The sequence below is a fragment of the Stylophora pistillata genome, chromosome 13 (assembly GCF_964205215.1).
Source record: "Stylophora pistillata chromosome 13, jaStyPist1.2, whole genome shotgun sequence".
NCBI lineage: Eukaryota > Metazoa > Cnidaria > Anthozoa > Scleractinia > Pocilloporidae > Stylophora > Stylophora pistillata.
Window position 1 is genome coordinate 22,751,372 of NC_142531.1, and position 27,410 is coordinate 22,778,781.

General features: G+C 38.9%; 1 protein-coding gene across 3 annotated transcripts in view; it reads left to right on the plus strand.

Moving 5' to 3' along the window:
* Nucleotides 1-27,073, plus strand: part of LOC111343458 (uncharacterized) — a 33,777-nt gene extending 6,704 nt beyond the window's left edge. For 2 of the 3 annotated variants that reach the window (XM_088743974.1, XM_088743975.1), the window contains exons 4-9: nt 2,853-2,975; nt 20,469-21,668; nt 22,074-22,287; nt 22,619-22,706; nt 23,470-23,627; nt 26,739-27,073. In XM_088743974.1, coding sequence (XP_088600100.1) covers nt 2,853-2,975; nt 20,469-21,668; nt 22,074-22,287; nt 22,619-22,706; nt 23,470-23,627; nt 26,739 — 1,784 coding nt within the window. In that variant the 3' untranslated portion in view covers nt 26,740-27,073. Of the gene's footprint in view, nt 1-2,852; nt 2,976-9,022; nt 9,366-9,927; nt 10,244-13,118; nt 13,188-14,372; nt 14,468-14,928; nt 14,965-17,990; nt 18,123-18,922; nt 18,986-19,862; nt 19,986-20,468; nt 21,669-22,073; nt 22,288-22,618; nt 22,707-23,469; nt 23,628-26,738 lie in introns of those variants that run through there. The other variant, XM_088743973.1, reaches the window with a different exon arrangement.
* Nucleotides 27,074-27,410: the final 337 nt, after the last annotated feature.

The following is a 27,410-nucleotide window of genomic DNA, read 5'->3' on the forward strand; positions in this document are numbered from 1 at the left end:
TTCAACTGTTCTTTAAGAAATTGCAATGAAAAGTGTATTGCTTCTACTTCTATTCAGTAGTATTCAATACAATCCAGTAGGGTGGAATCTGGACTTAAGCACCTGGGGTTCAGAATACACAATGTGGAATCCCGAATCTCAGATCGTCACGTATCATCTTCCACGGGGCGAATCTCGACCCTAGCTGGGCCACATACATGAATACAGGAAGCCATCTTTGTAGCATGACCTTTCGACAAGTATTGTTATTGTACATTTCACACGCAAGTGCGTGAGAAACGACGACTTCAATGAATTGTTTGTTTCATTTTTGAGTTATTTTTTTAAAAAAAATAACTATATGTTAGCGTATAGATTGGTGTATTGTGGTGTAGTGTAATCTGATCAGCGCAATTTGGTGTATCTCTAAGCAATCTGATTGGCGCATCTTTTTTTTGGTGTATCTCAACGCAATGTGATTGGCCCAATCTTTTGGTGTATCACAAACCAATCAGATTGTAGTATTTTTCGATGTCGCACCAATCAGAGCGTTCTTGCTAATTTGTGGTTTGACAGGTCTTCAAATTTCAGCGAATCAACGCTTGAGTCGGAGAGAGCGGTTCGCAAATTAAGGAAATGTATCAGTCGTGTTGGGAAAGTGGTGGAGTTGTGACCGTTGTACGACTACGCTTATTCTTCCTTCTGAAGGAGACTGAGTGGAACATGAGAAAAATTTTGAATCAAATATTACTTCAGGTGTTGATAGGAGCAACTTCAGGATATTTCATTGCTATATATGAGTTAACCAGCGATTCCAATTTTGAATTTCGCTCAAGGAACAAGGTAAGATGACATCTACAAGAGTTGTAAGACCATCTATTCAGTGTAATGGCTCATGTCCTTCGTGAGGATTTTATCGCTATGATCTGTCTGGATTTGAAAGGTCGTCAGGGAACTTTTTCTACCGATTAGCGAGTTAAAACGTGCATGTTTTGTGTACCGCTCCTTCACTTACGACGCATACACCGTCAGCTGGAGGCCTAACACGAATTTAGCGCTATAGCGTGTTGTTTCGGAAAGGCTAGTTTTACTGACTCTGGTAAATCTTGCGCAAGATATTTGCGTAAATCATATTTGATTGATAATCTTTTTTTTTTGCCATATGGTTCTTTTAGCAGCGGTTGAAACGACCACCAAGTTACATTTACTTTCTGCGTCGACTGCCATGTTACATATCCGTTTCTTTGCTTCTAAAAGTCCTCCATGAATTAAATATTGTTTAAACAATACTTTCCCGTTACAATTGCGTGTTACTTTTTACTCGCCAGTATGGATTAGATTTTTTTAGATGAAATGCCATTTTCCAGTAAACAACGCAAATTTTATGACATAAATCTACCTCAATGAAAAATATTTCACAAGGGACAGAATGGTACGGTCGGTTAATTTTCCACGCAACTCTCACGTGCTTAGACGTTTTCTACCAATAAAATTCGCTTATAGCTAACCTGGACTTTACCCCATTGCGTGTCAATTTCCTGTAAACAACCTGCATTTTATCACGTATTTCGCACGCAAAGGGCAAAGTTCAGATAGGCAACAACCAATTAAGTAGCCCACCATATTATCCTTTGAAGAATGATACTTTCTCTTGGTTCAATCTACTTTCACTTGTTCGAAGAACGGAGCCCGGAAAATATCTTTGTCCAGAGGCTGTAAGAGATAAAATAGAGCTTTCCCCTGCAAAATTATATGGAAGAGTATTTTGAGGCAACCATCTGTTACTGAACAAAAAGCTACACGGAGCCTATATTTGGGCCGGATTTGTGGATCAGCGGATTGAATTGAATTGGTTCGAATTGAAGATTTTGCTGTTTTAGCAGAATCGCTGTCGAGTGCTTTTCATGGTTTGTTAACATGGTGAGTTATGGAGGCTAAGACTTCGGAACAAGTTGATGCCATCCATGAAAATTTGGAATTACTAAAATCGCCGGAGGAAAGGCGGGATCACGCAATAAAAAGTTGTATTTGAACGCGATGACTTTATTTACAAGGATTTCTCTTGCTTACATCTAATAACAAACCTTTGAAGTTTTTTTTGCCTCGGAACGATATATCACAGAAGGCATTTTATAGACCTCAAGATTTTTGACTGATTGAAATTAAAGGTATGTGGCAGTGACTTCCACAAGTTTTCTTTTTTTGGTGAGAAAAGTACAATTGCTTTTTTCGCAATATTTATTTACGGATGGTTTCAATCGCCAACGTTTACATAAGATGGTTGTATTACTGTTCCCAAGGGTTGTTGTTTTCATCAGTACGTTAACAATAGTAGTGATTCACAGTATTAAGCTTGTACTTTAAATAAATATAGTTAAGTTCACTCGAAAGATGAGTATAAACTGTAACAAGCTTATCGTTGATGCGCGGCCAGCACTTCAAATCTGACTGACACTCGATGTCAAAACTCAACCTCGTTCCATGGATATGCCACCACATTACTTTACGCCAATTAAAAACTGCACGCTACTGTGCATTTTCTTGCACAGGAAAAACCAAACATAATTTCTGATTCTGGCCCTTAATAGTCAGAATAATAACTAGGAATTTGTCTCTGACGAAGGAACGGCAATAAGCACAATTTGAACCTACGAGCAGGTTGTTGTTTAGTCTCGTCATGCAATGTTGGAGAGAGAGATAGCGTTGCGTGACAAGTTCAAATTAGGGCTGTGGAGGGGACTGCAGGAAGCGTTGTACCAATGCAGTTTATTTTTGCCAACAATTCAGACACCAGCATCAGTTATATAGTGTCCCATTTCAACCTACGTATCCAAAAAAATAACTCCTGCATGCGTAGCATGCCTATGTTTCAGTATGCCTTCCAGACACGTTTGAAAGCTGCGAAGCATATCAGGTTTTGGGTCTCTGTGGGCCTGACAGCTTTTTACGTAGTTTTATGGTCGTAAACTGCAACGCAACATGTCAAAATTGTATTCGTAAGTTGAAAAACTTAATTTATTGTCGTTCAACTTAGAAGAGTCAAATGATCCGAAGTGGCAATACGGAGCTCGATTTTACTAGCATTCCTTGGACTTTATTCTAAAGAGTAAGAATTAGTTTAATTACTCACAAGTTATACACGAGAGGTGCAAATTTACCAAGCTTTCCGTTTTCCTGACTTGTTTTGGTTATAAAAAGGTTATTTTTCTGAAATTTCAAAGGGAACCTGTGACAATTGTCCTGCAATAATATAATAACACATACACAACACCTGCCCAGGTTTTTGCCAATTCGTAAGGGGTAGTTGGCATACACGTTTTATTCCTAAAAAAAAGGAAATCGGTTCTTTCCCTTTTTTCACGTCAACTTTCTGGACACTACTTCTAAACTAAAACTGATCATTAACTTTTTGTTTGTCTGTATTTTTTTTAATCTGCATATGATAAGCCACAACGACCATGCCCACCACAACCAAAGCACCAACGACTAAGGCTACCACGACCATGGCCCCAACGACAGAACCTACCACGACAAAGGCACCAACGACAGAGGCCACCACGACCATGGCACCAATAACGGAGGTTACCACGACCATGGTACCCACGACTGAAGCTACAACGACCATGGCACCAACGACAGAAGCTACCACGACAATGGCACCAACGACTGAGGCCACCACAACTATGGCATCGACGACCGAAGCGATCACAACCATGGCACCAATAACGGAGGCTACCACGACCGTGGTAGTTGCAGCAGGTATATGGCGATTTGCATCTTTGTTATTTTACTTTGTTTCTAGTCACGCTTATGATATCATTCTCACCTCTAACAAATGAGACCCAGCCTTTTGGAATTCAGAATCCAGTAGGGTGGAATCTGGACTTAAGCACCTGGGGTTCAGAATACACAATGTGGAATCCCGAATCTAGGAACGTCACGTATCATGTTCCACGGGGTAAATCTCGAGCCTAGCTGGGCCACATACATGAATACAGGAAGCCATCTTCGTGGCGTGACGTTTCGACAAGTATTGTTATTGTACATTTCACACGCAAGTGCGTGAGAAACGACGACTTTAATGAATTGTTTCTTTCATTTTTCAGTATGCCTTCCAGACACGTTTGAAAGCTGCGAAGCATATCGGGTTTTGGGTCTCTGTGGGCCTGACAGCTTTTTACGTAATTTTATGGTCGTAAACTGCAACGCAACATGTCAAAATTGTATTCGTAAGTTGAAAAATTTAATTTATTCTCGTTCAACTTAAAAGAGTCAAATGACCCGAAGTGGCAATACGGAGCTCGATTCTACTAGCATTCCTTGGACTTTATTTTAAAGAGTGAGTTCAAAAAACAACAAAATGGGTGTACTGCCAATTAGTTTAATTACTCACAAGTTATACACGAGAGGTGCAAATTTACCAAGCTTTCCGTTTTCCTGACTTGTTTTAGTTATAAAATGGTTAGTTGTCTGAAATTTTAAAGGGAACCTGTGATAATAGTCCTGCAATAATATAAGAACACATACACAACACCTGCCCAGGTTTTTGCCAATTCGCAAGGGGTAGTTGGCATACACGTTTTATTCCCAAAAAAAGGAAATCGGTTCTTTCCCTTTTTTCACGTCAACTTTCCTGACACTACTTCTAAACTAAAACTGATCATTAACTTTTTGTTTGTCTGTATTTTTTTTAATCTGCATATGATAAGCCACAACGACCATGCCCACCACAACCAAAGCACCAACGACTAAGGCTACCACGACCATGGCACCAACGACTGAGGTCACCACAACCATGGCATCGACGACCGAAGCGATCACAACCATGGCACCAATAACGGAGGCTACCACGACCGTGGTAGTTGCAGCAGGTATATGGTGATTTGCATATTTGTTATTTTACTTTGTTTCTAGTCGCGCTTGTGATATCATTCTTACCTCTAACAAAATGAGATCTAGCCTTTTGGAATTCAGAATCGAGTAGAGTGGAATCTGGACTTAACCACCTGGGGTTCAGAATACACAATGTGGAATCCCGAATCTAAGACCGTCACGTATCAACTTCCACGGGGCGAATCTCGACCCTGGCTGGGCCACATACATGAATACAGGAAGCCATCTTCGTGGCGTGACCTTTCGACAAGTACTGTTATTGTACATTTCACACGCAAGTGCGTGAGAAACGACGACTTTAACGAATTGTTTCTTTCATTTTTCAGTATGCCTTCCAGACACGTTTGAAAGCTGCGAAGCATATCGGGCTTTGGGTCTCTGTGGGCCTGACAGCCTTTTACGTAATTTTATGATCGTGAACTGCAACGCAACATGTCAAAATTGTATTCGTAAGTTGAAAAATTTAATTTATTGTCGTTCAACTTAGAAGAGTCAAATGATCCGAAATGGCAATACGGAGCTCGATTTTACTAGCATTCCTTGGACTTTATTTTAAAGAGTAAGTTCAAAAACCAAGAAAACGGGTGTACTGCCAATTAGTTTAATTACTCACAAGTTATACACGAGAGGTGCAAATTTACCAAGCTTTCCGTTTTCCTGACTTGTTTTAGTTATAAAATGGTTATTTTTCTGAAATTTCAAAGGGAACCTGTGACAACTGTCTTGCAATAATATAAGAACACATACACATCACCTGCCCAGGTTTTTGCCAATTCGCAAGGGGTAGTTGGCATACACGTTTTATTCCTAAAAAAGTAAATCGGTTCTGTCCCTTTCTTCACGTCGACTTGCTAGACACTACCTCTAAAGTAAAATTAATCATAAACTTTTTGTTTGTCTCTCTTTTTTTAATCTGCATATGATAAGCCACAACAACCATGCCCACCACAACCAAAGCACCAACGACCAAGGCTACCACGACCATGGCAACCACGACCCAAATTGCGACAACTCAAACTTCATTAGTTGCAGCAGGTATATGGTGATTTGCATATTTGTTATTTTATTTTGTTTTTTGTCACGCTTATGATATTCTTACTTCTAACACGATCATAAAAATATGTAAAAATGGTGGTGCGGCAGACTGCAGACTCGTGCCGTCTAAACATTTTATGCTTTTTCTTAAAATGTAAAATCGAAGCTTTTGCAAAGCCCAAGCAAAACCTTTTTGTGTGTTTTGAGTAACTAACCAGATATATTTGCGAAGAAAGAGTCGATTGCCAGCAAGCATTTTCCTCCTTGCGTCAGTGCAGTCATGACACTCGGTTGAAAACTGCTCGAGAGAAATAAAAGGTACCGTCATACATACACAGCTAAACTCCCTTTTCAATGATAATACTGTAATTGTTCTATGCCTGAGAAGCTTAAAACCTCCTAACGACTACAAAATCGAGTGTGAGGCACGGATATGGCTTTTAAACTGGCGTTTGGGATGAGTAAGGGAAATCGTCTGAGTGAGATGCTATTTTATAGCTACCTGGATAAATTTCAACACTCACCTTGCGGTAGAACACCATTTCCGGGTTGACTTGCACACATTAGCATACTTATCAAACTTATCTCTAAGACTCGCTCCGTTCGGATACGGATCTACAGTGAGAGGCGAATATAGTTGGCATACCTCCCTTACCAGGTGGTCGACAACCCTCCACTCAACACAAAAAATAGAAATCTTGCATTTAATCTTTTGTGAGTTACTTGAAGGTCCCCACTCCTCCTCTTCCCAAGCTAAGTTGCCAGAAATTAGAGAAAATTTTATCAACATCAGGCAACATTGGAATGGGGGAAGAGAGGGACATAAATGAGGGCCGGTTGTAGAAAAAAATTCAACGAGTAGTGGAACGTGGTAAAACTTGTGCAACTCGTGTACTGATAAGGGAGATGGGAGGTGGGGAATGGCGAAGGATCATCTATGTTGCCCTACAAGTGCTCGGCCAAATAAAATCTAGATTTCTACGTTTTTTCACAACGCTTTTAGGTCATGTACGTGTGATCACGGATAAATGCAGGCGAAAAAAATCAATTTAGAACATTTTACGTGATTTAAGTTTTTTTTACAACATTGAAACAAATGTTCAAATATTTGTTATTTTGCTTTTTTTTCAGAATATGAAAGCCGCCAAAAGTAGTAGACTGTTATGACTACACTCTCGACTCGTGGCACGAAGGATAAAGAAAGCTTCTAATAGGAAATTCGTATCTCTTTTCCAAATTCATCTCAATTCAGTGAAATGTTAAGTCCCACAACGACACAGTGATTTCTTTACGATATTTCAAAATCCTTAAACTGAGGTAGAGTTGGGTAATAAATTATCAAGTTTTGTTAAACATGTTTTTAGTGGTAGGGTAGGAATAGTTAGATAAAAGGTTTGATCGATTAGAAGATACATCTCTTCGTATTCTGCAATAAAATAAATGCAGCTGAGTTTATCCCTGAAAGGAGCCAATTGTACCACCGATTAACTGTAATATCTATGAGTTTTGCTATATTTCTAACAAAAGCACTGATTTTTATTCCTGTCCTCGTCAGGTGATAAAGATACTCACAACGGTGAACACATTACAAATTCTCCTTCCCGGAGTCGAACTGTTTATTACAATAGAACAAAAATTGAACACAAACAATATGACGATTCTGTGTTTGTAGCTGGACCCACAAAAGTTCCCATTGAAATTATGGTAACAACATAAATGGTTCGAATCAGTGATTTTTAATGTTGATTAAAGAAACAAGTTGAACAGAAGACTGTAGTAACAAACTCTTCATATATTTGCTACATATGAATCTTAAACTTGAAGTTTATAAAGCATAAAATGTTTTTTCGAAATTATTAGTATTATACAAAGATAATTTTCGAAGATTGTGTTAGCCGCTGTTTGGGAACTGGGCCCACGCTCATTATTAGAAGGCACCAAGACCCCTGCTCGAGAGAAGAGCGGAATCAAGCCTAATTAAATAAATAAGCGCGTTAGATTTACCGCTGACACTCATTTGAATGGATTTTGACGGTTTCTATTATAGTTGTATGACGTTAAAACCGTTGTGTCATAGGTCTCCTCATGAAGCAAAAAGAAAGCACTTCGCCGTTTTGGTTTTATTATTAAGTATCGGCTGATATTTTCTTACTTGCCTATTATGCCGGAATACATACAGCAGATTTTGGTGGATTCAGGTCTTTTCTTTTGTTTCATTTTCTAATTTGTTTTTCTACCTGAAAAAAATCAAGGAGTGGATTTTCAATACTACAGACCATTATTATCAAACGAAACTGCTCAGACTCTCTTCAAAGTGGGTCATTGGGAAGTGATCTGCTTGTTCAATGACTTGTGGCCGAGGTAATGTTTTCTGGTGTCTCTGATTCTTAGTTTATCTGAGTATTCAAACAATTTGGTGTGCGTTAGATTTCATTCACCTTGTCCTGCTAATTACTGGCCAAGCAAGAGTACTTAAAGGAAATTGACACTAAACTAACATTTGATGACAATTTTGCGCTGAACTTTAGGTGTCAGAACTCGAGATCTCAGTTGCGTTCGATCTGATGATGGTACTCCTGCATCAGTGCATTCCTGTTCCGACGTAGTAAAGCCTGCGTCGCACATCGTCTGCAAAAACCAGAATACTTGCTAGACAGCGTAAGTGTGCCATATAATATCACTATGAAAGACAGATAACTTTAATTTTTTTTAGTTAGTTTTCGTCGCCTTCAATTGGTTTCACAAAGACCTTGCTGGACCCTCTCAACCAGATGCACGTGAAACTAATAGTTGACTAAGTTCCTCGCGTTTTTCCGCACTTTAGGTCAGTTATAGTGGGATATATTTTACAACCCAAGCCTGTCGCATGTAAGTCCTGATAATCATCATCAAATTCTTTCCATTTTAAGGTGGCATCAAACAGATTGGAACGAGTCCTCCAAAACCTGTGAAAGAGGGAGTCATTCTTGACTTGTCTACTGTCGAAGGCAATTTAATGAATCTCGTTTTGAGAAAGTCAGCGACTTGCTCTGTGATAAGAGTGCCAAACCAAATATTACTCTCGTCCAGCAGTACAACGATATGCCGTGTCCGGCAGAATAATGGAGGGGTCTACCTTGGTCTGACATAAAAACAGATATATATTCATTTAATGAAAACCTTCACTGGTGGTAGAAATTTTCGTTAAATGCTCAAAATGATCTTTTGATTTAAAATTTGTTGGCTACTGCATTAGCTTTTCTTTTTCTTATTGGAATTCAACAAAGCACAGCCTAAATGAAATGGTTTTGGTGTTCCTAAGTGTCCCAGAACATGTGGTGGTGGTTTGATGACAAGGGAGCTTGAGTACATCCGGGCAGACGAGGCTGGTCATATCGTACCAGCTGCTAGAGAACTATGTCGTCATGCTATGAAACCAGTAACTGACGCTGTTTGCAACAGAGACAAACACTGCGATCGTAAGTGAAAAAATCATTTCTTTTGGTATCATTTGTTAAACACTACGTTGCGTAAATGAAGAAAAAGCTGGTTGTAAAAAGTGTCGAATGTTTTCGTTGTCGCTTTGTTCTGGTTCTGGTTTCGCAAGGGTGTTCGGATGGTATTTACAAATAAAAGGTTATGTGTCAGTATCTTAGCAACTGCGCTACATGCTATGGAAACCGGAGTTAAGCACCGGCCTAATAGGCCACTAGTTTCGTAAACAGACTTTACCTTTACCTTACACCAAGAAATAAACTCTTTTTGTATTGAAGGGTTTTTTTATTTCTTGCAAGTTATATACAAATTGAATTAGTACTTTACAATTTACAATAACAAAGACAAAAAAGGAATATACAAATCATGGTACAAAACAATTTCGCTTTCTAGAATAGGCTTGAGAGGCGACGATGGATGATGGGGCTCTTGAGAAATACAATCTTTGTTAATATTTATTAGTAATGTATGCCATGGAGATATTTCTTTGTTACATTTACAGAGATATCGACACTTACTAACGTCTTCGAAAACTCTCTTCTGCAGAGCCTCTTCCAAGCATTCAACCAATTGGATTTTACCATGACAATTATGATGATCGTTCTCTCCCTGTATATTACGCCAATTTCCGATCACAGATTGTTTGGACAAGAATGAATCTGACGGTAAACCAATACGCACAGGTGGCTCTTGACACAAAGGGTATTTAAGTGTTCAGTTTTACGGAGAGTGCTTCGATAGAGAGAATGCTGGTACAGCGTACTCCAAATGTGGAAAAAGCGGTAACTGTTGGGTATTCATTGATCAAAACGGACATGCAGTTGGAGGTGACTTGACCAATTTTGTCTATCAATTTCAACAGGTTGGTATGCTGAAAAATGCTAGGGCTGGACTAATTCTTCAGAAATGCAAACTTCTTCCATTAAAATTTTCAGTGCTCTGTTAAAATGGAAGCTCATAAGTAGAAGATGGCGAGGGAGGGGAGGGGAGCAGGGGTTCCTGACTCCGTTTCATGCACAAATATTAGAACAATTCACGTGTCACGTGTACTTTAAGCAGTTTTTTACGCAGAAAATTCCAAATATCACCTTCTCCTACCTTTCTCATAAATCCATGCGTCACGTATAAATTTTGGGCTTGATTAGGCACAAACCCTTCTGTCTGATTCTGTGTGTCGCCAAGTTTTAAATTTTGGACACTAGGGTCCGACTAGGGATTTTGGACAATGGTGTCCTATGATGGATTTAAGACACTCGTGTCTGATTTAGATTTTGAGCAATGGTGTCCGATTTTGGATTTGGACACTAGAGTCCGATTATGGATTTTGGACACTATTGTCCGCTTTGAAATTTTGAACACTGGTGTCTGATTTTGATTTTAGAAACTACCGTCTGAGTTGCGTCATGTGTTCTATCTGAGCAAGTTACGCGTACGATTTTTACGTGTGCGAGTTTGAGTATTTCAGTTTTTGAGTCGCAATTTTCGAGTTTTTTGGTGTTTTTTTGAGTTAACTGTGTTACTGTTCCGCCGTTTTTCACTCGAGTGAAACGTGCCTGCTTTTTAAAGAGATTTCCGTTTCCGCTTCCGAACAACTAGAGATACTCCGATTAACAGCGAGATTCCAAAGACTGAGAGCTCCAGCTCAGATATATAGAACACGGAACATCGGATGTAATTTCGGTTAGGGTTTTTGGACGAAAAACACTTGTCAAAACAGAAGAACAAATAATATCCGTCTTTAAATCATGAAAACGGTCGGAAAGAACTTTATTCATTAATAAATGCATTTTTGAGGCTCCGGAAATATCTTAAATTTAGACACGTATGGTTTTCATTTAAGGCCCCCTCAAATGATTAGACGATAAAACAGAGAGGAAAGCCAGTGGATGACCTAGTTTAATCCTTTAGCATTTTTCACGTGTACAAATATGTAATTATCTATTAAAAGAAATATAAATACGTTGCTATCGTAGTTATCGGTCACGTCATCTTAAGGTGAGTTGATATCACGTGAATAATTAGGTTTTCTCCCTAATTCTTTGGGGTTATATCGGTAGAGTTTAAATTAAGGGCCTCACTTTTGTGCAGCCACACAAAAGAGAATTTCCCTCTAAAGAGATAGTTGTAGTTCTTAAATAAAAGTACGTCTATATCTCTCCCAATTCTTCATCATTAAACTTGGGTTTTATCAAGGCCTTAGATTGTCTACTTTTGTTTCGGGGTTTAATTTTTCTGTCGTCTAAAAAGCAATCAAAGATATTTGCTAGGTCATGGCAGTTTGTGTTAATAATCCTTTTGGTGTCATAAGAAAGTTAAAGAGATTTGGCACAGTGCTGAGAAATCGATTGCTTCGATAAAGATTGTAATACAGCGCTATAAACGCCGGAAAAATATTGATCATGTAGGCAAGACGTAGAGACGAGTTGTCGACAAACATTCCATAACAATCATTAGGATAAGTGACTCACCCTGCAACTGAGGGAAAATCACTATTCGTTATTTAAACTCATAGGCCGTTTGTTCTTTCGATTTACTCATGTTATTCACTTCGTCATGGCTGTAAATTTCTGCCTTTTGCGACAATCATTCGAATGCATATGATGGACCATCCAACTAACATTGAAAAAATAAATCTGTAAATTAAAACTGAAACATTTCACGCAGGACAAAATTTACCTCCATGTCTCAGTTGTATCATAGAAAAAATTTCATGGTAGTTTTTGGTCCACACTTTCTGTCTGAAGTACTTCCGATATATTTTTTAGTTTTGATTAAAGCAACAATTCTGATGTTGGAACTATTTTTCCTCGCTGAATATACTTACAATACAATAGTTTATTTACCCACGCTACATCTAGGAGTGATAAAAATTCATTAAAACGTGTGCGTGAAACGAAAAACATTTTTAAAAAAATCTTTTAATTTATTAAATCTATTAGATCTATCTAAAAAACCTGCTTCTTCTTTAAAAGACACTCAAAAGTAGAAATATCATTGGCGTTTCTAACATACGTAAGTAACGAATTCCAAAGGAAAAAAATTTAAATCTGTTAGATCTATTAAATCTATCTAAAAAACCTGCTTCTTTAAAAGTAGAAATATCCTTCGCGTTGCTAACATACGTAGGTAACGAATTCCAGAGTTTTGCTGCCAAAAATGAGAATGACTGATGGCGCCATTCTAGATTAAAACTAGGTAGCGTTAAAAGTGTCTGCGACCCTCTTAGATTTTAACTACAGATTTCAGTCTTAAAGAAATCTTCTGTGTACCTTGAGGTTTCTTTATTAATACATTTATATACCAAAACTAGGACCTGGAATTTTCTTCTTTCTTCTAACTTTCTTATACCAGCCATATTAAATAAATAACTTAACTTGTAGATCTGCAACCACATCCTAGTCTAGAAAAATAATCGGCTACTTGAAACAACTTACCGTTAAAAATCATCGTAGAAGACAACCATCTGTAATCGAAGCCAATCTGCAATTAAAAGAATTAAATTAACCTCAGAGACTATTTGGCTAAATAATGTTTTGGGAGCAAATTCTGCTGGTTTTCTTTTGCGTGTATCAAACCAAAACCTGCATACAGAAGCTCCCTTCGGTTTCTTTTTTTTTTCACTTTGAGGTAGCCTTGTACAATATTTAATATTTACCGACGAAATTTTTTAGAAGCGCCGACGTGATGTCTAAGGTATCTGTTGCTGATATTAATTAGATGTTATGAATCTCATATAGCCTTGAGGTATTGGCATTCAATGACACCTTCCCAGAGAGAAAGGTCTTTTAAGTGGACTTTACTTAAAGGTAAGTTTTAGATAGGTATTTTCTTTTATTTTGTCCAACAGAGACTATTTCTGATGAACTGATTACACTTGATTTATAAAAAAATGTTAGCCTAGCCCTGTTTCCAACACAGCACAATCATTGTAGGGTTATGTTAAGGTAACTTAGGTGAAACTAAAAGGTTCATTTCGATTTGATGTTGTGATCTTCAGCATTTGAAGTATGTAAATAGAAAACACATAAACAACTTCGGACCGTTATGATAACAGAATGCAAGGTCTAAGCGTAGAATCGTGACTCGGTGTGATGCATCAAACTGAACCTTAAGATTTTTATGGCTGAAAAAAAAAAATAAAGAAAGGTTCATGGATCATAAGTCAATTTTTACTTACCGCCAGTACAATACACTCGATCAGATATAAAAATTTCTGACGATAACAAAGCTTCTTACTTTAAAACAGTATCTGCCAACCATTTGATGTTTTGGTTAGTGAAAATATGGTTGAGAAATTTGAAATCAGCCAAAAAATTTCTAGAATTAAACGTGCTTGTTCTCAGCTAGCTTAACATTAATATAATCGAGTTTAAACTAACGTGGTTCAATATTTCATGGAAATCATATCATTAAAAATTAAAACAGCTTTTTGGGTCCCATTCATCAATAAAACTCAGTCGTGAGTTGTACGTACCGTCCTGTTAGTGAGTTATACAACCTTATTTTAGTGGCATAGGCGAAATGAAAAAGATGAAGTCCGTAATTTTTTCGCAGCATCTTTTGTCCCGAAGGTTCTCCAATATTAGAGAAGGATGTAAACTAATATTTTCTTGAGAGATAAATATTTACATGCTTTAAACTTGAACAGAAAACAACATGGGCTTGTACGTTAGCCAACATAACAAAGATTTTTTTGTTTGTAAAATTATGTAAATGATTAAATGTTCATAATTTATTTAATATGGAAAGTTTTAATGGGCTGTCAGTTTGTATAGTATTTAACATGGAAGACCCTCCAACTGTAATTTGCCCACGAACACGTAGTGTAGAATATACCTGGCTTTAGAGCAATCTTATGCAAAACAAAGCCAAAACAACTAAGATTAAATATTCCTTGACTCAGGTGTCTCAAGGTGCAATTTTCTCTCCTGAAGATATTTTTTTCCTAATATGAGCAGTAATTCTAAAGGTTTTCTTGTTCTCTTTTTCAGAAAAATGTACGCCCTTACAGCCTTTTTTCTTGTCACGTTTCTTGTTGCCTGCTATGCTAACCCATTGCCAGCGGAATTCAGAGCGAAGCGACAATGTAAGTTGCTCAAGAGATGTTAACTATGCGAGCTTCATCAGTAAACCTTTTCAACAAATATCGTAAAATCCTTCTGAATCCCCCCACCCCACCTCCACTCCTAATCCTCTCTCTGGTTACAAGCTCAGATATTTGTAAGCGAATGTTTCATAACGAGTAGCAGCCATGTAATTGGTTGGGCTGGCCCATCTCAAATAAAATTATAACTCCGTTATCAATCCCTTTCCAATAAAAAATACAATAAATAAACACTCACAGAACATTCAAGTTAAAACGAGGAGTGAGAAAAAGCAAAGCGATTCGACAACATCTCTCCCCCCTTCCCTTAAGGCCTATTATAAAAAGAGAACTTTGGCTGCTTGAACGTGGTTCTCAAATCACGTGATATCACCATGTTCTCCGATATATAGAGTTAAATGTTTTTTTATTATTATTATTATTACATGTTTCTTGTTTTTCAGTAACTACCGTAGAGCCGCCAGACCCTACACTACCAAGTAAGGCATAGAATTATATTTATACGTACACTAAACATTTTTTAAAAAGGCACAACGTTTCGATATCCCCATCATACCATTGTCGAGCGAAAATTAATAAAAACAGCTAGCTATTATAATGATAGCAAAGTTTCAGGGTCAATTATCCAATATTCATGTCAAAAAGTAAATGGGTAGTGACCTGCTATCTATGCGTTATTGACTAAGCGTGAGGTCAATATGGCTGGATATTGGTCGTTACGAAGTCGACGTCCATACAAATGACAAAAAAGGAACGAGGCTTTTACCCAGTCATCTAGATCAATTGAAAAAGTTTGGTCAATAAAGGATTTATTATATAGCAAAAAGATTTCTTTTTCTATCAAAAGAAAAGGATTACTTGTTTATTTCGAGAGACGGGTAAGAAAGCCAACTGTGTTTGTGGCACAATAAAGAGAATCGTTTATGTTTCCTTCATTTTCTTCAGTTTGACTGTCTTCTACCACTTTTAGCTACTCCATCGCCGACACTGTCCAAAACTTACGAACTTTTTTGTAAGTTCGATCCAAGCAATTTCTTTTTTTTTTTTTTAAAGTATTCTTCAAAAGTTATTCCTATATTACATTTTTTTTTCAATATATATGTGTGTACTTATTAAACTTCTTACATACAAAGTTTTGTATATTTTCTTATTAAATTACTTACAAGATAAACACTCCATAATTAACCAGAAATGAAAAATTACTTATTACCAGTAATTAAATTAATTGTATGTTTTATGTTATGTATATGTTATGAATTAAGTTACTTCAAGGTAGTTCCATATAGTTAACTAAAAGTTAAAGAATTAAGTATCGCCACTTAAAGACAATTCGTCGTAGGATTTCCACTTATTACGGAAAGAGATAATTCTATTAGTTTGAAAGCAATATATTTTTCAGTTTCGTATTTGTTTTCAAGAATTCTCTTAAAGGGACTAATCGACGGTTTAATATCTTTATGCCTACAACTCCATAAATAGCTTTTACCAAGAATTAGTACATAATAGTCCTTTTTACAGCTATGAGCTTGGTGGCCAAACCTTTGAACAGGAGTGAGGCTAAGGGTGACCTTGTTATGAAAGAGATGTTGCCACTTTTCAAATGCAAATTTCTTTGTTTATCATGCTAACTAGATACAGGTCTATATCACAACAGCGTCACCCTTTATAGCCTCACTCCTGTTCAAAGGCTAGGCCACCAAGCCCACAACTGTAAAAAGAACTATTGACAAGATCCATTCCTCCTTCAAGTTTGCAATGACAACATCACTTAGTAAGAGACATCTGTAACTACTAATATTATTCAAAATGTTGGCAATAACATCCATTCAAAAAGAGTAAGAAAAGGGGCAAGTAAATAATACATGGTTTCTATTTTCTTTGGTATCTTGACAAAAGGAACAGTTTGGGCTTGGAATATAGCCTATTTTAAAAAAAGATATCACCAGTAAAAAGAATGGAGTTTAGTACTTATATTGAAAAGATCTTAAGTACGGCTCGCTAGAAACTCTTATGGGAAACAAAAAGGCTTCTGAAATACAGTTATCTTCCAGATCAATTCTTCTGCTATATTGGCCCATTTCTCTGGCTTTTCATACTTAAGAGCGTGTCTCTGTAATATCACTCGGAAAGTAATGCTTGGAATCCTTGGACCTTAGGACAGTAAAACCTGACTTACAGACATTCTACAGTATTAGTAAGTGCACTGAGTTGTTCATTTGCGATTATTTTGTGATTTATTGTGGATAATTACGAATGCAAATTACCGAAAGCAGCGCCATACAGGTATGTGAAAACCTCACATTTCCACTTCGCTTTATTTTTTTCCTGCGATAATAGCCATGGATATTTTTACGGAATATGATGCTCCCATGCACGGTTGTTGAGTGTGTGCAACTCCTGATATCTAGTTTTGTCCCAGTACGGAGAAATCGCAAATTAAAAAGTACCACTTTTCCGCTTAGTCAAGTAGTGGCATATTTGACGAGACGACAGTGTTTACATTTATCACGATACTGTACCTTTGTGATCACACTTGGAAAGTTGATGGATTAAACTGTACTGTTGTATTCCAGAATATCTCTCGTATTGAATCATTTTTGACAGCGTGAGATCCTAACAAAGATTGCTCATTTTGTGTAAACAAATGATTTCTATTTCACGATTCGACCTACGTGCGAAAAATTGTTCAAAAATAAAAAACTTTTGAAATCTGAGGGAAATCACTTTTGTTCCGATGATAGGCAATGGTTTCTTTATCCACATGCAAAGTTTAAGGCAAGATTTATTTTTGAACCAATTTCAAGTGGTCGGAAATTACAGAGAGACGCTCTTAAACTTTATCAGAAAGCTCTAATAGTCACGGCAGTTAAAGTTTTCCGGATCAAGAATGGCGGTAAAAGAAGGTAGATGTGCACGTAGATTCAATGGCTCTGCATGTCTCAATCCTGTCCGAGTCAAAAAATTAAAATGAAAAGACTTTTTTCCTTAAAAAATGTTAAAGGAGTCAATATCTCTTATCATAAAGTAGATCTTTAGTATACTTAATATCTTTTGATAAATATCGTTTATAAAACACACTTTTACCGCCAATCTTAATTTCTCTGCTGTTCCACATAATATATTTATAGTCGCCATCACGATCAACAAGATCTCGTAATTCTAACCACCATAACAACAATTCATAATAGAAATCAGGTAGAATATTTAATCATTATCAACAGCATAGTTACAGTCAATAACAAGCAATCCCCCTTTTTATGATAGTCTATATTATTATATGAGTACATTTATTATTCCTGAGTTAGGGTTAACCCTAACACTTGAATTAGTGGGTCAGACTTTTGCTGTCTCTCACTTAGCAATGATACTATGAAGACATCGAAACGTTGTGCGTTTTAATGCGCTCTGCTCTGAAATTCTTATCCAATTAAAGGTACTTTAAGAAATTGCAATGAAAAGTGTATTGCTTCTACTGATCATTTGAATCTTACTTCTCTCTCTTCAGTATGTACCCCTAGTCAACTTGACCAGTTTGCCAGCTGTGAGGCTCTTCTGGAGCTTGGCATCTGCGATCCAGAATCCGGTTTGTTCGACTTTGCAACTCAGAATTGCTTCTTCTCTTGTGGATTTTGTCAACGTAAGTGGAAAAGGAAGCGGCTTTAATAAACCAATGCATTTTCACATTGAGGCATTCTGAGCTTAGTGCACCAAAGTTACCATTATTCGATCTCACTTTTGACAAATGTTATGTAACATAGTAAGAGAGCACTTATCCTACATCAGCTAACTATGAGGAGACAGACCAGTTGGATGTTTATAATTGCAAGCTTGAACAATTAATCGCGAATCCAGCTGGGGTTTAGAGTCGTATGTGAGTAAATTTGTATTTAACACAGGTATCAGCATAGGTAGAAGCACAGATACAAGGTATAAGCAGCCGGGCCAATAGAGCCTCCAGCCCCCCTCCTCCCTCCGAACGAATATTTTGGGGGACTTACACTCCCACCCTTAGGTTCAAACTATATCACTACATGAATTTTTCTTAAAAAAATTCAACATCATGATCAAGAGCACATTTGGCGAAATGATACGTCTTACTACATTCTTGAACCATTGCCTCCTTCGTGACCCATTGTCTAAAATGTTTTGCAGACACACAAGGCATGCACTGCAAGGAACTATGTAGAGGACACTTTGGGAAGCTTTAGCGGTGTGAAGAGGTTTTGGGAGGGGTATTCAAATGGCTTCTTGAACAACAGTGAACACTTCCTAATGTTTCAAAACGGTCTACAGCCCTTGTACCCAAATACATTACTACATTCAATCTAATCTTTTTACGTCATGTCCTAAACATTAAAATTTGCAAGCTAAAGTGATTTTTTTATGAAAGGTCTTGACACTTAGACTTAAACGTTTGATCGCTTGCATTTGTTTCAGTTCCGCCACCAACCACTACTCCACCACCGACCACCACCGCACCAGCGACCACTGCTCCACCAAGTGAGTCTTTTATTTACAAAGAACAAAACAAACTCTGCTCTTGTCAGTTGAGAGTCTCTCGAGTAATAAAGGAGCCATATCCTTATCTCACATACACAGCAAACAATTTTTTTCTCTTTCTCTCTCCTTCTCCCCCCTCTCTCCCTCTCTCCCTCTCTTGATTATTCCTCGTGAGTTACAAGGCACCAAGACCAAGGTTTCTTGCGCGCGAGAAAATACAAAATGAGATCCAGCCTTTTGGAATTCAGAATCCAGTAGGGTGGAATCTGGACTTAAGCACCTGGGGTTCAGAATATACCGCCTCCCCGTTAGCTCAATGGATAAAGCGCTGGACTGATGTGCGGGAGGTCGAGGGTTCGAGCCCCGGCCGGACCAACACTCAAGGTCTTAAAATAATTGAGAAGAATATGCTGCCTTTCTATAACATCAAGAAATGGTTTAGATATTCTAGTCTTCTCAGATAGGGACGAATAAGTGGAGGTCCCGTCTCCTGCAGGGTTAGGGGTAGGAGACGTTAATTTCCCACTCACGAGATTACTATGTGATGGATGTCCTCCCCTGGGGTGGGATGGGTGGGTTGTTGTCTTGCGTTTCATACATAAGCCTCTGGCTCGGGCAATATGGGTAACCATGCCCCACGTAAAGACATTAAACTTTGATTACTATTACTATTACTATACACAATGTGGAATCCCAAATCTAAGACTGTCACGTATCATCTTCCACGGGACGAATCTCGACCCTGGCTGGGCCACATACATGAATACAGGAAGCTATCCTTGTGGCGTGACCTTTCGACAAGTATTGTTATTGTACATTTCACACGCAAGTGCGTGAGGAACGACAACTTTAACAAATTGGTTCTTTCATTTTTCAGTATGCCTTCCAGACACGTTTGAAAGCTGCGAAGCATATCGGGTTTTGGGTCTCTGTGGGCCTGACAGCTTTTTACTTGATTTTATGGTCGTAAACTGCAACGCAACATGTCAAAATTGTATCCGTAAGTTGAAAAATTTAATTTATTGTCGTTCAACTTAGAAGAGGCAAATGATCCGAAGTGGCAATACGGAGTTCGATTTTACTAGCATTCCTTGGACTTCATTTTAAAGAATAAGTTAAAAAAACAACAAAACGGGTGTACTGCCAATTAGTATAATTACTCCAAAGTTATGCACGAGATGTGCAAATTTACCAAGCTTTCCGTTTTTCTGACTTGTTTTAGTTATAAAATGGTTATTTTTCTGAAGTTTCAAAGGGAACCTGTGACAATTGTCCTGCAATAATATAAGAACACATACACAACACCTGCCCAGGTTTTTGCCAATTCGCAAGGGGTAGCTAGCATACAGGTTTTTTTTTTGCCTAAAATAATTAAATCACTTCTTTGCCTCTTTTCACGTCAACTTGTTAGGCACTACTTCTAAACTAAAATTGATCATAAAGTTTTTGTTTCTCTGTATTCTTTTAATCTACATATGATAAGCCACAACAACCATGCCGCCAACAACTGAGCCCACTACGACCAGAGCGCCAACGACCGACACCACTACAACCATGGCACCAACGACTGAGGCTACCACGACCATGGCACCAACGACTGAGGCCACTACAACCATGGCACCAACGACAGAAGCTACTACGACCATGAAACCGACAACTGAAGCTACCACAACCATGGCACCAACGACTGAGGCTGCCACAACCATGGCACCAACGACTGAGGCTACCACGACCATGGCACCAACAACTGAGGCCACCACGACCATGGCACCAACGACAGAAGCTACCACGACCATGGCACCGACAACTGAAGCTACCACAACAATGGCATTAACGACTGAGGCGACCACGACCATGGCACCAACGACTGAAGTCACCACGACCATGGCACCGACGACAGAAGCTACCACGACTATGGAACCGACAACTGAAGCTACCACGACCATGGCACCAACGACTGAGGTGACCACGACCATGGCACCAACGACAGAAGCTACCACGACCATGGCACCGACAACTGAAGCTACCACAACAATGGCATTAACGACTGAGGCGACCACGACCATGGCACCAACGACTGAAGTCACCACGACCATGGCACCGACGACAGAAGCTACCACGACTATGGCACCGACAACTGAAGCTACCACGACCATGGCACCAACGACTGAGGCGACCACGACCATGGCACCAACGACTGAGGTGACCACGACCATAGCACCAACGACTGAGGTCACCACGACCATGGCACCAACGACAGAAGTTACCACGACTATGGAACCGACAACTGAAGCTACCACAACCATGGCAGCAACGACTGAGGCTACCACGACCATGGCACCAACGACTGAGGCCGCAACGACCATGGCACCAACGACGGAAGTTACCACAACCATGGAACCAACGACCGAAGCAACCACAACCATGGCGCCAACAACGGAGGCTACCACGACCGTGGCACCAACGACTGAGGCTACCACGACCATGGCACCAACAACAAAAGCTGCCACGACAATGGCACCAACGACTGAAGCCACCACGACCATGGCACCAACGACTGAGGCCACCACGACTATGGCACCGACGACTGAGGCCACCACGACAATGGAACAAACCACAGAGGCGACCACGACCATGGCACCCGCGACCCAAACTACGACAGCTCTCCCTTCAGTTGCAGCAGGTATATGGCGATTTGCCTATTTGTTTGTTTTTTTTTTTGTTTCTGGTCACGCTTATGATATCATTCTTACCTCTAACACGATCATAAAAATACGTAAAAATGGTGGTGCGGCACACTGCAGACTCTGTCTTCAAAACATTTCATGCTTTTCCTTAAAATGTAAAATCATAGCTTTGGTCAAAGCTCAAGCAAAACCTTTTTGTGTGTTTTGAGTAACTAATCAGATAATTCTGCGAAGAGAGAGTCAATTACCAACAAGCATTTTCCTTCTTGCGTCAGTGCAGTCGTGGTCTATCAATACATAGCATTAGCTCTGTGTAATCCTAATTCAGTCTGATGGCTCTTACAATTTTGTGATTGATATTAAGAAAAATCGTCAAATCTATATTTTGACTTATGAAAAAGATGCCTGTCTGCAAGCTCATAATGACAAGCGTGCTCTTCACGGGGCAGCACCGCTGGTCTGGAATTCTACGCTGGCTCAACACGCGCAGGAATGGGCAGAATACTTGCGTTCAAATAATTCTTTTGAGCACGCACAGGATATTAACGAAGGGGAAAATCTGTACTGGAGGGCAGGACAAGTTCAAGCCACATGTGGAGATGCTGTGGAATCATGGTAAGTTGTTGCAAGATGACGCACCATTCAAAGCGCGCTGGAAAATCTTACAAGTAGTTAGTGAGGCTTAGATAACACAAGCACGCTGTCGCGACAGTAACAACCAGTAAAGTAATTCCCAACAACGATTTCTCACCAAACTTCTCAAAAATATTATTTCGATCCTTTGCTTTTTTTTTCTTTTGCTATCTCTTCTAGAAAGAGGTAATTATACTCACACTGTTTATACGTTTAGGCAGAGTATTCGCTGAATAAGAATGTGTTCAGAGCTCTATGCTGTCTTTCGTTGCACTGCTACCCCTGTTAACTTATTTTTCCAATCTACTCGTAGGTACAGTGAGGTGGACCTCTATGACTTTCAGAACCCACCAACAACGCCCCAGGAATTTTTCGACCAGGGAGCTGGTCACTTCACACAGGTTTCTATCTCAAAGTTTCAAAAAGAAATAAGTACTTTTATCATATCCCTCAGTTAATACCTGCGCTATGATTGGTAAATTTAGCGAGCCGCTTTTCACTGTGCAGCCCCAATAAATTGAAAAAAGTTTTGTTTAAGTTGGTATCTTTTTTCTTCCTGTTTGAACCCATGAAATATGACCAGTGACAATTTAACCTCGTTTTCTCGGTCCGTACTGTAAATTACAGGACCTGTTGCGCGCTTCGCGCTTGGGAATTAATGAGTCCGAGGGGTCGACCTTCTGGCCTGAAGAAGACTCGCAAGATGCAGTCGAAACATTCCGATTCACAATGGAAGAGATCAAATCATGAGACAAACGATCACACCTCGTATACAAGTGCATTTATCACTGACCAACCGCGGCCTTTCTTGATATAAGCTTTGATATAAGCTTGATTTATGCTATATTTTCTCTTCTCTGAAACAAATTGGAAGAATTAAATGAACCAAGCTCTTCTGTGAAGGTTTTCAGTAATGACTCAGTCCTGATGACAATAACAACAAATAAAAAATAAAGTACATATGGAAATGTTTAAAAAATTTATGATAATCATTTGGAAATGATAGCTACGTACCAAAACAGGGATACTCTATCAAAGACATCCTTATTTATAGCTTTTGGTATTGATAGCTTGATGTAAATAGCAGTGACTCCCATTTTTCATTTTATTTTTTAATGATGACATGTGATTTCTTTGCTCGTTTGTTTCGTTTCTTTTTTTTAGGTTGTTTGGAATGGGACCACAAGTGTTGGAGCGGGTCTTGCCACAACAGGACCAGATATGTCGGGCCAAATTCAAACCTATATAGTGGCTCGTTATTATCCACAGGGAAACATCCTTGGACAATTCAGTCAGAATGTCTTTCAACCATTGGGACCTTGGTAAGTACCAACACATATGACTTTGGTAACAATTATATGGAGTCTCAACTAGCATTTCTTGCAATAAGTGACCTTCGTGAACCTCATTGGATGTTCCAATAGCATAAAGTAACAGCCAAACACTGGAAAGGAAATATTAGGCTTCGGTATAAACAACCAAGCTGCTTAAAGCGCGGGAAAAAAACGCGGGCGACCAAATCAAGATTGGTTTTAGTTTTGAACCTGATTGGTTTAGAAAGTGGTACGAGTTCTCTGAACCAATCACGGAGCAAAGAAAAGTAAAACCAAGCCAATCTGGGATCACTTTTGAGACTCGGTTGAGAACTTGGATATATCAACAAAGTTGAAATGGTAAATTGGCCACCGTAATGATTACAAAAGCTGACGTTTCGAGCGTTAGCCCTTCGTCGGAGCGAATAGAGGAATTGTGGGTTGTGTGTGCTTTTAAAGGCAGAAAATGGAGCGACGTTATTGGTGGGAACATGGCAACGAGAAAAACAAGAATAAATTAGTGGAATGAAAAGCGTTCGTTGATCCCTGTGGGATTTAGACTGCCAGTTTGAAAGATGAGCTTTTGTTCAAGATTTTTACGGCTTTCCGTGCTACCTAAGTGTAAGGAAAGACCGCAGATTGCCATGTGTTGCTCAGAATGATTAGGTAAATTAAAATGTCTAGCGACTGGTTTCGATGTGCTCTTGTCATTAAAGACAGCCAACACGCTCTTGAAATTTTTCGAGACTTTAATTTCCTTGGCCAAAACAAACTTCTTTTCACCATGGATATTACTTCTCTTTACACTGTCATTCCTAATGGCGAAGGCCTTCTGGCCCTTAAACATTTTTTAAATCAACGCACTGATAAGGAACCTAAATCTGAAACACCGCTACGATTAGCCGAACTAGTGCTCACACTCAATTGTTTTTCATTCGGAAATAATTTCTTCAAATAAACCAGTGGTGTAACCATGGGCACCAAAATGGGACCTAGCTATGCCAATCTTTTTGTAGGTTTTGTCGAACATCAATTTTTCAGCCAATACAACGGGTCCAGACCTGAACTCTCGATTGTATCGGCGCTACCTCCTCTACCAGAGAGTAGCTCACTCAATTCATAACCGCAGTCAATTCTTTTCACCCGGCTCTGAAATATACCTGGGAAATTTTTGACAATTCTTTATCCTTTTTAGACATCAAAGTTTCAATCGAAGGTAACGGTTTATGCACTAGTGTGTATTACAAACCTACAGACTCGCAAAATTACTTGTTCTATTCGTCTTCGCATCCATTTCACGTTAAGAATTCCATTCCTTTTTCTCAGTTTCAAAGACCTCGTCGTTTATGTAGTGATGACTCAGATTTCCACCACAAATCAGAGCCGATGTGCCAGTTTTTCGGTAAGCGTGGTTACCCTGTTTCTGTCGTTCAAGCGGGTTACCACCGCGCCCAACTTATTGATCGACATTCAGCGGTACAAAGGTCCCGTAAGGAAGATTCCGACCGCATTCCATTCACTCTCACGTTTCACCCTCACAACCACTCAGTCAAATCCATCATTCTTAAAAACTTTAAATTACTTCAAAACGATCCAGAGACAAGCACTATCCTTTCGCAGCCTCCGCTCATTTCATTCAAACGCGACAAAAGCATAGGCAATTTTTTGGTCAGAAGTTCTTTTCAGACTAATGACCAACCAGGCACTTTTAAATGCGCTCGTGCACGATGCAAAACGTGTCCTTTTATTCGCAACACTGATAAAATATCGGGACCTAAACGATCCATTAAGATCACCGATCACTTCACGTGCACCTCCGCCAATGTAATCTATTGCATAACTTGCACTTATTGCAAAAAGATATACATCAGCGAAACAGGCAGAAGACTAGGTGACCGATTCCGAGATCACCTTCGAGACGTGGAAAGGAATGACAAGGACACATCGAAACCAGTCGCTAGACATTTTAATTTACCTAATCATTCTAAGCAACACATGGCAATCTGCGGTCTTTCCTTACACTTAGATAGCACGGAAAGCCGTAAAAATCTTGAACAAAAGCTCATCTTTCAAACCTGCTGTCTAAATCCCACAGGGATCAACGAACGCTTTTCATTCCACTGATTTATTCTTGTTTTTCTCGTTGCCATGTTCCCACTAATAACGTCGCTCCATTTTCTGCCTTTAAAAGCACACACAACCCACAATTCCTCTATTCGCTCCGACGAAGGGCTAACGCTCGAAACGTCAGCTTTTGTAATCGTTACGGTGGCCAATTTACCATTTCAACTTTGTTGTTATATCCAAATTATTTCGTTACTCCCGCCGACGCAGCCCCAAACAGTTTCTTTCGAAACTATCAGCCTTTATTCGTTCGGTTGAAAACTGCTTGAGAGAAATAAAGGGTAACGAGGCACGGATATGGCTTTTCCAACTTGCGCTCAGATGAGTAAGGGAAATCGTCTGAGTGAGACGCTATTTTATAGCTACCTGGATAACATTTCAACATTCACCTTGCGTAGAACACCATTTCCGGGTTTAGTTGCACACATCGGCATACTTATTACACTTATCTCTAAGACGCGCTCTGTTCGGATACGGATCTACAATGAGAGGCAAATATAATTGGCACTCTTCTCTAACCAGGTAGTCGACAACCCTCCACTCAACACAAAGAATAGAAATCTTGCATTTAATCTTTAATGACTCACTTGAAGGTCCCCACTCCTCCTCTTCCCAAGCTAAGTTGTCTGAAATTAGAGAAAATTTTATCAACATCAGGCAACATTGGAATGGGGGAAGAGAGGGACATAAATGATGGTTGTAGAAAAAATTCAACAAGAAGTGGAACGTGGTAAAACTTGTGCAACTCTTGTACTGATAAGGGAGATGGGAGGTGGGAAATGGCGAAAGATCAACTATATTTCCCTACAAGTGATCAGTAAAAAAAAGAAATCTAGATTTCTACGTTTTTTCACAACGTTTTTTTTGTCATGTACGTGTGATCATGGGTAAATGCAGGCGACAAAATCAATTTAGAACATTTTACGTGGTTTTAGTTTTTTTTTACAACATCAAGACAAATGTTGAAATATTTTTTTTATTTTCTTGTCTTTTCAGAATATGAAAGCTGCCCAAAGCAGTAGGCTGTTATGATTGCACTCTCGACTCGTGGCACGAAGGATAAAGAAAGCTTCTTATAGGAAATTCGTATCTCTTTTCCAATTTCACCTCAACTCAGTGAAATGTTAAGTCCCACAATGACACAGTGATTTCTTTACGATATTTCAAAATGCTTAAGCTGTGGTACCTCTAGTAATAAATTATCAAGTTTTGTTAAACATGTTTTCAATGATAGGGCAGGAATAATTAAATAAAAGTTTTGATCGATTAGAAGATACATCTCTTTGTATTCTGCAAGAAAATAAATAAACTTAGCCATGTCGTTCTTCCTCTTCTCTAGTAAACTTGCTTGTTTCATACACAATTCCTAATTCTATACGCATTCTGATTGGTCCTCTCCCATGATCTATGAAATATCTACCAAATATCATTGACCCATTTGCACATATCACGTGCCATACATCATTGCCCCCTTGCACACACCACCTACCATCAGTATCATTGACTCACTTGCACACATCACGTGCCATAAATCATTGACTCACTTGCATACATTACGTGCCATATATCATTGACTCCCTTGCACACATCACGCACCATATATCATTGACTTACATGCACACATCACATACCATACATCAGTGACTCACTTGCACACATACACCCACC